The sequence below is a fragment of the Pinus tabuliformis genome, chromosome 5_2 (assembly GCF_031772625.1).
Source record: "Pinus tabuliformis cultivar Carrire ecotype Pingquan chromosome 5_2, CPIR1, whole genome shotgun sequence".
In the NCBI taxonomy this organism is placed as follows: Eukaryota; Viridiplantae; Streptophyta; class Pinopsida; order Pinales; family Pinaceae; genus Pinus; species Pinus tabuliformis.
Window position 1 is genome coordinate 368,943,652 of NC_142306.1, and position 15,369 is coordinate 368,959,020.

General features: G+C 40.7%; 1 protein-coding gene across 2 annotated transcripts in view; it reads right to left on the minus strand.

Annotated features, from left to right (window-relative positions):
- The window catches only part of LOC149158987 (ethanolamine-phosphate cytidylyltransferase-like), a 298,370-nt gene that overhangs the window by 193,586 nt on the left and 89,415 nt on the right, over positions 1–15,369 (minus strand). For both annotated transcript variants that reach the window (XR_016261737.1, XM_089436387.1), the window contains exon 2: positions 6,232–6,467. Coding sequence is in view for 1 of the 2 variants with exons in the window: in XM_089436387.1 (XP_089292513.1) it covers positions 6,232–6,467 (236 nt within the window). In the remaining variant the exon portion in view is untranslated. The remainder of the gene's footprint in view (positions 1–6,231; positions 6,468–15,369) is intronic.

The window sequence follows — 15,369 nt, forward strand, 5'->3', positions numbered from 1 at the left end:
GATCTCAAGTGACCATGAGCCCTTTCCCCCTTCTGAGTATAGTGTCAAGGAAGAGCCCCTCATTGATTATACTTTACCTCCTTGGACACACCCTCAGGGTTTTGATCACTCCATGACCTCCCCTCTCCAATGTAACCATCACCTTAAGCAACCTATTTGTTGCACTCCTTTCCCTTACCCTTCGTTCCCCTCTCATCACAACTTTGTGGCATCTACAAAGCATAATATTATAAATAATGATCGTGATAGGGAGTTCTTGAGAGTAATCTTCCATTCCACCATTGTGTACTTAGAGGGAAAGCCCCGCACTTCTAGATTGACCTATTCTCCTTCTCCTAGGGTTTCCTTTTACCTCTAATGGATAACATTTTCCCACCGCCCACCCGCTTCATACTCCATGTGATTGTGTCCACATTCCCTTTCGGATTTGTTATATAAGTAATCATACTGGCAGGCATATGTATATTGAGATGATGATATGCTGGTTGCACTGGCTTTATGATTACACTTAGTATTGGCCTTACTATATGTTAGGGTAGGATGCATTGCATGCTCATTTCCTCATTAGAACTAACATCATATGATATTTCTCATGGTAGAGTAGTTGCATTTAGATAAAATTTGCATATTTATTTTTCTGTTGATTTTACGGCCTAACACTAAGCATGGGTGATCATAAGACACCATAGAAACATGTTGCCCCGTGGGTTTAGTCTTTGATATGTGCAGGTAACAAGTCTACGGTGACCAAGAGATTGCTCGTGTTCTCATGACCTATCGTTCGAGTAGCTTTGCCCACTTTTCCAAGAGATCATGTCCCAATTGGAGCCAAATGTTACCCACCATTTTGTGGGTGATAACCCTAGGGGAAAAATATTTCTCCATGATGGTCCTCAGCCGGCAGCCAATAGCCCCTTACAACCACCAACTAGCTCGTTGTGCATTTCTCTGCCATCTGAACCAGCCATGTGGTCCGCCATCCATCTATCATGATTGTATGTTTGAAGGTGGGCCTCCCAAACCTTAAGGTATGCCTTATCATTTGGTAATTGAGTATTTTAGTTTACTTATCATGGAAACTCTTGGGCATGGACTAATGGGGGGATTCGGTGGAAAGAGTGGAGTAGGTTTGTGCTCTTGTCCCTTAGATTTCTTTTAAGATGTTAACCTTGAACCCTAATCCTATGGGATCTCTTTTACTGGCCTTTGGGCTTCTGGGGTGATATTACATGGGATACCCCGATTTTGGATGCGTGGTCCTAATCCCCGATTCACATATATCACTCCCCTTCCGCTCATTATAACCCTTTTCATCACTTCTCCCACCTGGGTCCACATAGGGTCAGCCACCCCCTCCCCTTGCCCACATCTTGGGTCGGGCTTGGAATGATGCCCCGGAGGTTGATGCAGCTAAAAAGAAAAGAAAAAGCATAATTAGCCACATTCAACAGGAAATTGTACCACAAAATGCAAAAGATGGCCGAGACAAACACATTTAGCAAGTGGGAAAAAGCCATTACATGAGCTCTTCCCCATCCATGGCCATCAAGCTCGTTCCTAGAGGCCCTAGATGAATCTCCTTCATCATTCAGGAACCCATGATTGTCCCAACCCCTAGTGGGTGATGAACTACCTCACCTTAAAAGGGGGTATCCACTGCTATACTTTGCACATCATGCTCTCATTCCTTTGAGCCCCGAGTAGTTAACCAAAGAAAATCATAAAAGGCAAAAGGCATTCGAAGAAGGGTGGAAAAACCAAGGCCGAGGTAACTCATGTACCACGATTGCTCCCTCCTACACATTATTTACCCAAGTGTGGGCTTCCCTTTTATTAGCTACCCTTGTGCCATGGGATGTGACCCAGGTTGTTCCCCTTTGTCCCCTACTCCATTCCATCATTGTATCACATGCCACCACCATTTGATGGATGTACCATGAACATATCACCCCCTTTAGAAGCAGAAACCACCTAATAAGATGATTGGTTAACCCCTCTTGGAGCTTGGAGACATTAGCACATGCCAAAGCCCACTATGGAAGGGCATGCCATTATGAAGTGCCCACTTGTTTTCCATGGTTTGTAAACTCTTTTACTTGATTTCTTTAATGACTTGATATGTTGGAAGGTACGGGGACGCATTGGATCTTATGTAGGATTGCAAATGGCTTTCATTTTGGGTTTGGTCTCCCTATACGCGGTCAAAACCCTCCAAAGGGCTACAATGGCACATGTAGGGTGTGTATAGAGCCATGGGCCTCCACAGCAGCAGGTACCATTCCATGGAGATCCCCGAGTCATTCAAAGATCGCTTATGGTTCACCTATTGGACGAAAAAGTTGCACCTGGTTCACCATGCCCAACCGGCCCCCACAGTCACATAATGCACTTGGCAGATGACCCAGGACTTGTATGGTGACGTGGCATCATTTATACCATCATCCGAGCCCTTGCAGATGGTCTACAAGCATCTTCGATTTGTTTGGAGACCCATGAGGACACTTGTGTGCCCCCACACCCACTTGGGAGCACCACAGGTTTATTACTTGGAGAACAAGGGGCCACCGCCTTGTCCACTTCTTTGGGAGTTCTATTTCATATTTTGGCACCTACAGACTTCATTAGACCTCCTCTAAGGCCCAACGACATGCATTATCGATCATTCGACCTCTTGAGAGGCTTATTCTTTTATTTTGAGCTAGTTTGATGGGCTTGTCACCAAAAGTTAGTTATCTTGTACATTACTTTATTTTAGGGACTCAATTAGGCCTTATTAGGCAAATCAAATTCATTTGGACATGTATAAATACAAGAGATGTGATTTCATTTTAACATCATCACAGGGATTGGATCATATCTTCTTGTGAGATTTTCGCTATCTTTTGAGGATGAGACTTTTTGGATGAATGGGTGAATTTTGATGTTTGGTTATTCTTCTTTGTCTTGGAGCTTCTATGATTGGCATATCTTGGTGATTGGATATACTCTTCTTACATGTAAGTACTATGTTAATGCTATTTCGATTCTTTATTTTGTTGCATTCATGATATTGGGATTTTCGCTATTCTAGGGTTAATTTGTCATTTTTCTTGGAACGAAATTGTGGAAATTAAATCTCTAAATAGTGTTGTTTCATGATTGGGCCATGTTTGAATGAATGAATGTTCCTGGAGACATCGTTGTCTTGACAAGTCACCAAATATTGTTGAACGAATTATAAATGACCTTGAAGCTACTTCCATTAAGCCCTAATGCCCAACGAAGTTGTCTTTAGACTTTCAGGCCTCCTTGATAAGTGGAAATCAATCCAGACTCTAAATATTCCATGGCTCCATCTCTCCCAAAGGACAAAGCACTGGTCCTCCTCTGGTGATCACTTTAAAGCTTATTTCTTTTACCTTCCCCTCTTTTTCTAGGCCTAGCCTACATAGGTCACCTAGGGAATCAATTAACTCACAATCTAGCCATCTAAACACTTCAATTTTTGGTCCACAACTGCGTTGGTGTGTCCTCAAGAAGCCCTCCAAATTTCATGAGATTTCGATGGTGGGACCTTGAGATATTGCAAGCCCTAGCTCGAAAACCAATTCTTGCCCTTGGTTTCCCTTAGGCTAGAAACCTCACTGGGATCCTTGCATTGTCTTTCATTCAAAATTCACACCTTGATCCCTTTCCCTTCCCTAATAAGGTCAAGTATATCATTGGTTGCTAAATCCTATACTCTTGACCTAACCTCGAGTCCACTTGGTCCCGTGTGGTCCCATGCATTATCAAGGTTAATTCTTCAAAGATCAATTGGAACCCAAGTTTCCACAAGAATTCTATGGCCTCAAAACCTAACCGTGAAATTCTCCCCAAGCCCTTCCTAGAGAGCCTTCCATCTTGTCTTCCAAGACAAGCAAGCCACAATCTTGAGCCTCTCTTGTGAATAGGCTTCTAGGATCACCCTTCATCCTATCTTTGACCTATTCATCTTGTGATCCTTATCATAACGGGTCTCCTCCCATCGGTGAAAGTCCATAAAAGTAGAGAGCTTTAGCTGAGGTGACAGTGGGCTATTGCTCCATTGTTGCCCTTGAGCTAGCAATTGTCCCTTTAGGATTCCCTCCTAGGAACCCTGCTAGTTTGAGTGATAACACTGCCAATATGCTAGGACATATGGTGAAATAGAATGCACAGTTTAGAGTTAATGCATTCCTAAAGCCATCCCAAGCTTAAGTTATAGCAAAAGTCCAAGCAGTGCGTAAAGTAACTTGATTCTTCCCATGGTAGTCTTAAAAAAGTTCCAAAAGAATTACCCCGATATCACCCTTCATGTATTTTGATCACTCTGCATGTGTCATCACTATGATAGTCCTTTGCATGGGCACATGATAGTTTCAATATCACGGTCATAGTTGTTATGAGCATCACTGCATTCCTTTTCAAGTCATGTATAGAGCATCCATGCTTTAACCACCCTATGAAGGTTGAAAACCACTTCAAAATGCAAAATCTGTCTCAAAGAGTTGAGTTGGTTACTAACCCTGCCACTTTTCTCTTTAGTTTCAGCTTACAGCTATCAATATGATAAGGACATATCCCTGTGTCCTATGATAGTATTTTTAGTGCTGAGCCCTCAATTGAAGTTAAAGGGCCCAATTCCACAGACTACCTTATTCAGCATAGAACATCAAATGTATATACACATATGGCTACAGAAAAATGTCACTCGTAATCTCATGGTATTGAGTCAACAATATAAACTCACTTTATCTTGCCCAAAGCATATCATTTGCAACCACCTATCAGAGGATCACTGCTATCAGTCAGAGCATTTGTTTCTTCACACAAATGCTCCTTGTAAGTCGACATATTTATTGTATTGGCCTTCAAAATATCTCTTTCAAACATTAACCTTCTTTGGTCAATCCATGATACGCAGAAACTAACAACCAACAATATAAGTAAAAGCAGCCTAATAATGAAGCTAAATATTGACCACATTGGACCTTGTTTTAGTAAATCAACATTTGACACTTCTTTCATAGATGGCACATCTCTTAGTAGCATTATGACAATTATTACACCTAAAAAGAACACTTGTCCCAAGAACAATAAACTTTGCACATATTTCTTCCTAGAAGCTAGAATATGATTATTCACTCCCATAAAATGTTCGAATCTTGGGATTTATGCAAACCCAACTTGTAGCTATTAACTGGGCCAGCCCATTGAGGTAGTTGTCGACTATGCTAACCAACAGACAGGGAAAACTCACCATGGGTGACTAACAATACAACTTGAGTCCAGTTGCGCATATCTAACCTGCCTTATGCAGTTGTATTGACTGACTTGTGTGCACGGTCATGAGCTGTGGTCCCACACTTGGAGTTTCAGATGAAGAACCCAAACCTATATATTGAAGAAGATTTAGCTTCATTTGTAATCAAGCAACCATTGTGAGATTGCCTTGCATGGTTCATCATGCATTGCAATGATGATCTGAATCGTGTGCTTACTGATGACTAGGGTATCAAGGATACCTATGACATACATAGTCTGTTGTGTTGATAGCTTGGCTATGATGTTCGCTCTTATGTCAGAAACTGTTATGGCAATGTGTTAAGTTATGGCTTCATCTGGATATGCTTTATATATGAAAACTTAAAAGCAAACCAGATTTAACAGGCAAGTAGTATTATGCCAACTAATAAGACATGTTACTCAGTAAAAGGATTTCCTTTAGCTGAACCATGTAGAATTCGCAGATATCTTCTATACAATGCTCATTAGCATGCATAAATCAAAAGTTTTGCAACATAATGACACAAACTCAAATGACTTTTTAATTTAAATTTATTTTGCTTTGGTCTCTATAAGTTTCTTGCTCACATAAAATGGGCTTCTACAATGTTTGATAACAGGACTTTAAAGGAGTTGTGAAAAGGATCCAACTACTAGGTGAATAATCTACCTCTGCAAATGAAGAACCTAGTTGTTTGATATCGTGACTTCTCTAAAATTGTCAGGTCCAATTACCAAGCTATCTCCAAAATTCAACTCTAAACAACAAACCATTTTGGAAATAGGTACTTTTAACAGCATAATCCAGTTCACTGATAACTATATATGTTTCTCGGCTAAGACTCAAGATTATAAATACCTTGTACCAGAAGCAAATGCTGTTTAACATGAATAGTAAAGCACTGCAAAGTTTTCAAGTATGGTAAAGAAGATGATCCCCATTACCAACAATATCAGTGCTTGATACACCTTCAGTCCGCTTTATCTGCTTGTATCGTCCAGCCTTCTTAGCAAGGGCATAAGCATCACTTCCATCTGGAAGTAAACATGGATCATCTCCATGTATAATATAATCAATATTGTACTCATTGAATAATTTGTTCATAAATTCTTCATTGATTGCATATGGAGCATTTGCAATAACCTCATCCACCCACTTTACAGCACTTACCATCACCATCCTGCATATTACAGTTACACTTCTGTTATAATTTTCACAAATGGCTCATAAGCTACGTCTAGCATTGAAATAAATGCATCAAGAATACTTAACATCCGCGGAATCTTAATTATTGTTACAAACAAGAAATGAATTTTAGGTAGAGATAATGCCACCACTATCGCCCATTCAAATACTTAATCAACTAAAAGTGCATAAGGCATCTCCAACTCCACCTATGTTGCAAAAAAAACTTGGGTAGAAAAATAAATACAAAGATCCAATAAACACATCCATGAATTTAAGAGTAAAAACTAATAGCTCAAAAACTCATTCAACACAAGGTCTTGATGGGAAATATATAATGCATATCACATCAGTTGTTTTAAGCAATGTTTTAAAAACCAGCCCAACCACAACCAGAACAGCCAGTTCAGCCAGCCAAACCCTCAAACCCCCTGAACCAGACACAGAACCAGTGTTACCCCTCATTTTATATGAGGCTCCCAGTTGCAATTGTTATCACAAACGCTTGTGACTTTCATCATAGAGGCAGGTTTTGTATGGCCTAGGGGTTGTGAGTCCACTTGACGATTGTGATGCCTTGCTTGATAGTTGATGAGATGACGTGATCATGGGTGTCTTAATGGTGTTTTTCTCATTATACTTGCATATCATAATGGAAGCATGGAGTTGCTTGACACTTCACTTTGTTTTGACTTATTTTCACACTCCTTTTGGAGTGATTTGATAGTCTAGCATTGTTGAAGCCTGGTGTGAGAACACCCTTGCTTCTATGGAGACACTAGGCACCTATATAGCATCTGGGTATCATGGATTATTGCTAATGGTAGAATGCCCACCTTGCACACACATGTGGAGAAGATTCTTTAATTTCCAATGGCTAGTTTGACCACATTTGAACACCCTAGCTTATGTGACAGATTTTGACACTTTGATGAGCTTATGTTGAGGTAGACTATCATTATAAGTGTGAAAATTTCGGCGCTACGAAATTATTCTGCAGCTCAGAAAATTTCGCTACGAAATTTTATTGCAGCGACTGAAAATTATTCTTCGAACTGTAAATTAATTAACAGTTTGTTTGCCCATACAAACAACAAATAATTCACTACTACAAACTTCACAAATAAAACTATGGAAGAAAAATAGCACTAGAAACTGAGAAAATCTAGCACACACACAAAATTTACACGGCTATTTTTGGACAATTGTCCCCGAAAAAACCCAACTTGGGTAAACCGGTACAGCAGCTGAGGGTTTTATTATTATGCAACAATGAGAAATTCTGAGTATAATAATCTGGATGTCGAAATCTGGCTATCTGTTAGTTTTTTGTAGCATCGGATGTGTTCTAGTCACGAAATTTGGTGGAGAGGCTAGAATGCATGAGATCTCCAAAACCCATAAATCATTTCTAGAAATTCCACCTAGAAATGACTTAATTAGATTATTAACCTATTTTTTTAATGTTTCGTAAGTCTAAACTTAGGAAAATTGGTTAATTAATCAAAATTAATTAAGTCAAGGTGAGAATAGTCTAGAAACTCACATGGATCGACTTCAAGATGATCCTATTCATTGATTAAGTTTTAATCTTGGTCATTGCAGTCCCAATAGAGGATTATAAGAAGAAGTCGATCGGCACTTGGAGAATACACTTCAAAAGTTTGATTTTCTTGGCAGATCAATTTCCAAAGAGCAGCAGTAATTGTTGGAGAGCCAAAGATCGGAGCAGAGACAGTGAGGGGCAAGGACAATGAATTCGGAGAAAAGTTTTTCCAGACCTAGAGAGTCAGCTACGAGAGGGTCGAGTTTCCTCGGTGAAGCAGCGTAGAAGCTTCAAGAGGCAAAGTCTGATTTGGCTAGACGGAGGGTTGATTCAGTTGCTGGAGGCTCGGAAGATTTCTGGAAGGTGCTAGCGAGTCATTCTCAAAGGATGGATTGGACAGACGACTTGATCAATTGCAGCTCCAAGCAGAGCGTTCTAGTGTCTGCGCAGATTTGATGCAGACACTGACGCAGAGGTTTCGTGGAGCCCATTCAGAGACAATTTCGGAGTTGGATCAGTGCCGAGTGAGACAAAATTTGTCTCAGTAATTTTTGTGGCCAATTACTCCTATAGTGGATTGTCAGTTTGTGCATCCAAATTGCACTCAGAATTTCACTGCTGCATAATAATAAAAACCCTCACTGTTGCACCGGTTTTTCTGGGGACATTTGTCCAAAAATAACTATGTAAAATTTAAATTTGTGTGTGCTAGATTTTCTCAGTTTCCAGCGTTATTTTCTTCCGTTGTTTATTTGTAAAAATCATAGTGTGAATTATTTGATATTTGTCGTAGCAGACAGCAGATAAATTGTTAAATAAATTAACAATTAGAAAAATAATTTTCAATTGTTGTGATAGTTGAAATTTTCACATGGTATTAGAGCATGAGTGATCAGTGGGGAAGCTCGGAAGCGAAGAAGGGAATTTCGTTGTTCAAAGGGAACAACAGGCCGAAATTCTCAGAGATTGCGCAGTACCCAGGCAAGCATGTCGAATTGTTGGGCAAGGGTTCGATTTTCAGTTGCAGGTTGGCACTAAAATCGATTTACCCAGAATAGTGATTCCAGCGGTTAGAGGGAGTAGCAGCAACTCCGATTTTCGCTAAGCAAATTTCCGGTTGGACGCAGAGAGTTTTGCAGCAGCAGAATCAGTGTCGGGTGGAAGAGAAAAGCACACACGGGGGAAAATTTCTCTCAGGAGACTTCAAATATCAGAAGTTTGATTTTTCCAAGCAGATTGGAAGTAGTTGTGAGCGGATTCCCTCACTCCAAAAGGGAGTGCGAGTAGTAGATTCAGCAGCTGAGCAAGGAAGAGATCGAGCTTCCAGGTTTATTTTCTCCAGTTTTGAGTTTCCAGATTTTGCAACTCTGCAGGGATGACCGTACGAGATTACCATGGGAGGTCATGCGAGTTAGCCAAAATGCAGATCTGGGTAGCAATTCGACTTCCAGTTGCCAGAAACAAGTGTGGAAGGAAGTGCGAGTTGCAAAGAAAGGAAGGGTCCTAGCCAGGGTTTAGGCTTGAAAGGAGATAATGGGGCAGTAGATCCAGGAGGAGTAGTAATAAGTCTCCAGTGTGCTGTTGGGCAGGGTCCAGCACAGTTGCAACAAGGAGATCAGTCAAATCATTTTGTTACAGTGGGACCATCACCTTTTCTATGGGTGGCCCACAGTATCTTAGTGGCAGGCTCAGTGTCAGCAAACACAGTTAGTCATTTAGATGACAGTTGCAAATCTAGTTGTAGTTAGTACACGTGAGACAGTTGCGAAGCTAGATGCAGTGACATAGGTTGTGTGAATTCCCCAGTGGCAGTACGCATGTGTAGTTCTAGCTAGAATATTCCTAATGCAGAGCTACGTAGTCCAGTTCCAGTGCAGGAGGACAATGTGAGTTGTCAGGAGGGAGTAGAGAGATTTCCCATAATGAGATCGAGACTCAAAGGGAGTGTAGCTTCAGAGAGAGCAGCCCTATGGAAGCTAGTACCTCGGCATCTGTGGAGATTAGACTCATTATTGTAGTAATTGCAACAGCAGTGTGGAAGCAACAACAGAGCCATAGCAGAAACACTATGAGTAGATCAGACTTTGTTATCTTCGCAGACATACCTCCAAGAGTGAGGTGGGGTGATTTGGTGATGCAACCCAGAGAGCTGCAAAAGTTTGGGTAGGATCCTTGAGATGTCCTCCTCATGGATCGTTACCTTGCTACGAGGGCCCACAATATTCAGTAGCAAGATGGATCAGTGTCAATAGTTGTAGTCAAATTCCCAAGTGATAGTTGCAGATACTAGTAGCAGTGAGATGTTGAGGAGCGTAGTGTTGAATTGACAGCAGAGCATGAGGCTCAATAGTAGAGTCAGCAGCAGCATAAATTCTTTAAGAGACAATGCAGTGGCTAGTAGCAGTCAGGACTCAAGAGACAGATGCAGCAGACACAAATGATTCAGTGTTTTGGATGCCTCTCAGTTGTTGTAGTTGCAGGTGCAGTAGCAACAGATGAGAGGGTGTCGCAGTGCGGATGCAAGGTTGGCAGCAGTATGGCAGTGTCAACAAAAGCACGAATGCAACATTAGAGTTGCGCAGTGGTTGGTGTGCCATATGGCCAGACATCTATAGCGTGACAGGAGATGGTACAGAGACAAGGTGTTGTAGCAGGATGTGCAACACTAGAAGACAGTCCTCGCTAAGAGGGAGTGTTAGTTTTTGTAGCATCGGATGTATTCTAGTCAGGAAACTTGGTGGGGAGGCTAGAATGCATGAGATCTCCAAAACCCATAAATCGTTTCTGGAAATTCCACCAAGAAATAACTTCATTAGATTATTAACCTATTTTCTAGTGTTTCCCAAGTCTAAACTTAAGAAATTGGTTAATTAATTAGAATTAATTAAGTCAAGGTGAGAATAGTCTAGAAACTCGCATGGATTGACTTCAAGATCATCCTAGCCCTTGATTAAGTTTTAATCTTGGTCGTTGTAGTCCCAACAGAGGATTACAAGAAGAATTCGATAGGCACTTGGAGAATACACTTCAGCAATTCAATTTCCTTAGCAAATCGATTTCCAAAGAGCAGCAGTAGTTGTCAGAGAGCCAGAGATCAAAGCAGAGATAGTGAGGGGTAGGGGTAGTGAGTCTGGAGGAAATTTTTCCTAGATCCGGAGAGTCAGCTACAGGAGGGCCAAGTTTCTTCAGTGAGGCTACGCAGAGGGAGCGCAAAAGCTTCAAGAGGTAGAGTTTGAATTGGCCAAACAAAGGGTCGATTCAGTTGTTAGAGGCCGAGAAGATTTTCGGAAAATGCCAGCTAGTCATTCTCATAGGCTGGATTGGACAGACGACTTGATCAGTTGCAGTTCTAGGTAGAGCGTTCTAGTGCCTGCACAGATTTAACACAAGGGTTTCATGGAGCCCATTTAGAGCTAGTTTTGGAGCTAGATCAATGTCGGGTGAGACAAAATTTGTCTCACTAATTTTTGTGGCCAGTTTTTCTTATAGTGGATTGTGAATTTTTGCATCCAGATTGTACTCAGAATTTCTCTGTTGCATAATAATAAAAACCCTCACTACTGCACCGATTTTCCCACATTGAGTTTTTCCGGGGACATTTGCCCAAAAATAACTGTGTAAATTTTATGTGTGTGTGCTAGATTTTCTTAGTTTCTAGCACTATTGTCTTTCGCAATTTATTTGTGAAAATGACGGTGTGAATTATTTGATATTTGTCGTAGTAGACAGCAGATAAATTGTTAAATAAATTAACAATTAGAAAAATAATTTCCAATTGTTGTGATAGATGAAATTTTCACACTGTCCTGCAGAGAAAATACTAGCAAAAATATCTTGAGGGAAAGTACCCTCACTCTGGGCAATTCTGGAACTGGATTGCCTCTGAAAAGCAAGTTGTCCAACTCGGTTTGCGCAGGCCATGCGTCAACCTAAAGCTTCCTGCTACAACTGTTGCCCAAATCGTTTGCTAATCAAGTCGTCCTGCCTGCTGCTGGCTTGGAAAATTCTTCTCTTGCACTCTGGGACTCCTTCTCGGCCTCTAGAACTAAAGACATCTTCCCTTCTCAACAAATCAAATTGCCTTCTGAGGCTTCTGCGCTAGGACTGTGCAGCCTCCTAGAGAAACTTCGGCCTCTTTGAAAATGCACTCTTTGGATCTGGAAACCTTCCTCCAACCTCATTGTCCCTGCCCCTCACTGTCTCTGCTTCCCTACTGAAGCTCGAATTCCTCCAACACTGCTGACTCTCTAAAAATTGAACCCTCTAAGGAAATTGAACTCTCTGTGGTTCTCAGAACTGTTCAAGTGTATTCTCCAAGTGCCCATCGACTTCTTCTTATAATCCTTTGTTGGAGCTCCAACAGCCAATATTAAAACTTAATCAAGGGCTAAGATCATATCAGAGTCGATCCGTGTGAGTTTCTAGAGAATTATCACCTTGACTTAATTAATTATGATTAATTAACCAGTTTTCCTAAGTTTAGATTTAAGAAACATTAATAAATAGGTTAATAATCTAATTAAGTCATCACTAGGTGGAATTTCCATAAACGATTTGTGGGTTATGGAGATCTCATGTATTCTGGCCCCTCCACTAAGTTTTGTGGCTGGAACACATTTGATGCTACAAAAACCAATGTTGTGAAAATCGCGAGTAAATCGCGATTTTTTCCTTCTGCCGATCAAATCACGATTTTTATACGAAAAAATCGCCGGTATTTTTTTTTGCCGATTTTTACTGAAAAAATCACAACAAAAACGAAAAAATCGCGATAAAAACTTTAAAAATAGCCGGGGGTCGCGACAACATAGTTTTATAACGTTATTTTGGGTTTTTTCATGCAATTCTTTTTGAAAGAAACAAATAATTTTTGAGTGGGGCAGCTTAATGATCAAGTCTAGGCCCTAGTATGGATATGCTATTCATGGTAATGTTAAATTCTTAAAGTAAAAGTGACATTCTCCTTAATCTTCATTTTCATCCTTTTACTTAAATTTTTAACATTACCATGAAATGACTCGGGATGTTTGAGAGTGGTTCCAGCCTCATTGGATTTCATATGGAGAAACTAGAATTTTAGAATTCATTTAAAATCCAGCAGACTTATTAGTTTTTCAGGATTTCAGGATTGGGAGATTGTAATGTTACCAGGTGACACCACCTGCCCGGGCTACCCCTGCCACCAGTAGAGGGCGTGGTCTACCTCCTATAGCTCCTACTTCTAGTTCTTCAGCTTCTAGAGCACATCAAACTCCACTGCCATCTCCACCAGCACAGGCACCAGCATCTACATCTAGAGGGAAAGGGAAAGTTGTGGCATTTTCTCGCAAGAGGGGCAGAGGAAATCAATAGGATTAGACTTTCATTTTATTGTATATGACATTATGACATGATGAGATACATTCTCATATTTTTTGTTGATATTTTGAGGTTGAGTTGGGACTCAGGAGTCAGGACTTACTATTCAGGACATGATTCAATGTTATGTGTGATTTTAGCGCTAGAAATGATATTAAACATCTTATATATTAGTTTTTTTTATCATATTTATGTGTCAATGTATTTATTTTATGTTGTAGATGGTTTAGATATTAAAAAATGAAAAAAATTGAATATTTTTGTACCAAACGATTTTTTCCCGATTTTTTCCGATTTTTTTCGATTTGTTCCCCGCGCCGATTTAATCCCGATCGCGATTTTCACAACATTGACAAAACTAACAATAAGTAGAGCACTTCCCTTCTTCATGATGATTTGATGCTTACGTGGAGGCATTTCACACACACTATGCATTTTGATTAGGACAACCCATGTTCTTTGATGGCTTGGCATATCATTTGAATGACTTGGCACATAATTGATGATCATATATGGCTTGTTTCTCTTTACTCCATGGATATAAAACCTTGCACATATCTTCAAGATCTTTTGGTGGAGTGATGTCACACATGTGGAGGCACATTGTCATACTCTTTACTGCTTCTGGAAGAGTGCACCCTTTAGAGGGATCTTATAAGGATTGTTACCACAAAATCTAGCACCAAGTGAGCAGAGTGCTCCCTTGGTCGCTCCCAAAAAACCAGGGAGCAATTATTTTCCACGGGAGCACGCTACCGAGCGGAGCGCGCTACGGGAGCGGGTTCAGGGGGGGAGGGCGCTCCCCTGCAACCTTCTTCTTGGGAACGCTTCCTTAGCGAACTTCCCAAGTACACACCCCCTGCACACATCATAGTGTTCCGTACAAAATTCTAGAACACCAGTTAGTCTCCTTGAGCATCTTGAGTGCTCCATGGTGTAAATGTCCCATTCTCCTATGCCACAAGCCTCTGCCACTACTACTGTTGCTGCTAACTAGTGCCTTTGGAGAATCGAGTTGCAACTTGTAAAGCTTGTTGCTTCGAACTCCAATCTACTTCACCTTCTTCCAACTTTAGTGTTTAATGAACACCTTTTGCCCTACGAAGTAGACATCGTATCCCTTATCTTGTAGTGCAAAAACTAAAATCAAGTTCATGCCTAAACCTGGCATATGCAACACATCTGTAACACTAGTGTTCTTGCCTGACTCCCTCTGAATATTGATGGTACCTCTCCCAACTGGAGTACACTTCGTTTTGTTTCCCATCTGAATCTGGAAGTCCATCTCCTCCTCCCTGTAGCTAGAGAAGTAGTCTCTAACCACCGTCACATATGTTGACATTCAATTGTCTATGTACCAGACACCTACGGATGTGGAGCTAGAGAGGCAAGCTATGAGATCAACTTCATCTTCCAACCTAGAAGACAAATCCAAATTGTATTGATCTCTGAATCTTGTTGTGGCCATCGCTCGAAAATCTGCGAACTCAAACACACCGGAGAAATTAATAAACTTGGTTATAAAACCCCGTGTGCTTTATCTCCCTGTACCCTGCGTTGGTTTACTCATGCAAAACCTTTTTGCGGTAAACTCTTTGTGCTAGATCTGCTTTGATACCATGTGAAATTTCCATGAATGCAGTAACTGGATATTTATCTTCTAAACGATAAATTCACTACTACAATTCTTCACAAAATTAAATACTGGAACTGAGAAAATAATGCACACACACAAAATTGGACACCAATATTTTTGGACAATCGTCTTTGAAAAACCCCAATGTGGGTAAAACCAGCGCAACAGATGAGGGTTTTATTATTAATTCTTCAGCAAATAGAAAATACAATCGCTTGCCTATTCACTCGCAAAGCTTCCAGCAAATTTATCTCAACTAGCAAAATGATCGGGAAATCCCTTTTCCCTCCAGCAAATCAATTCAGCCTCGTCCTAGCCAACTCACACTCCTTCTGCCAATTCGCAATCCTGGCCAGA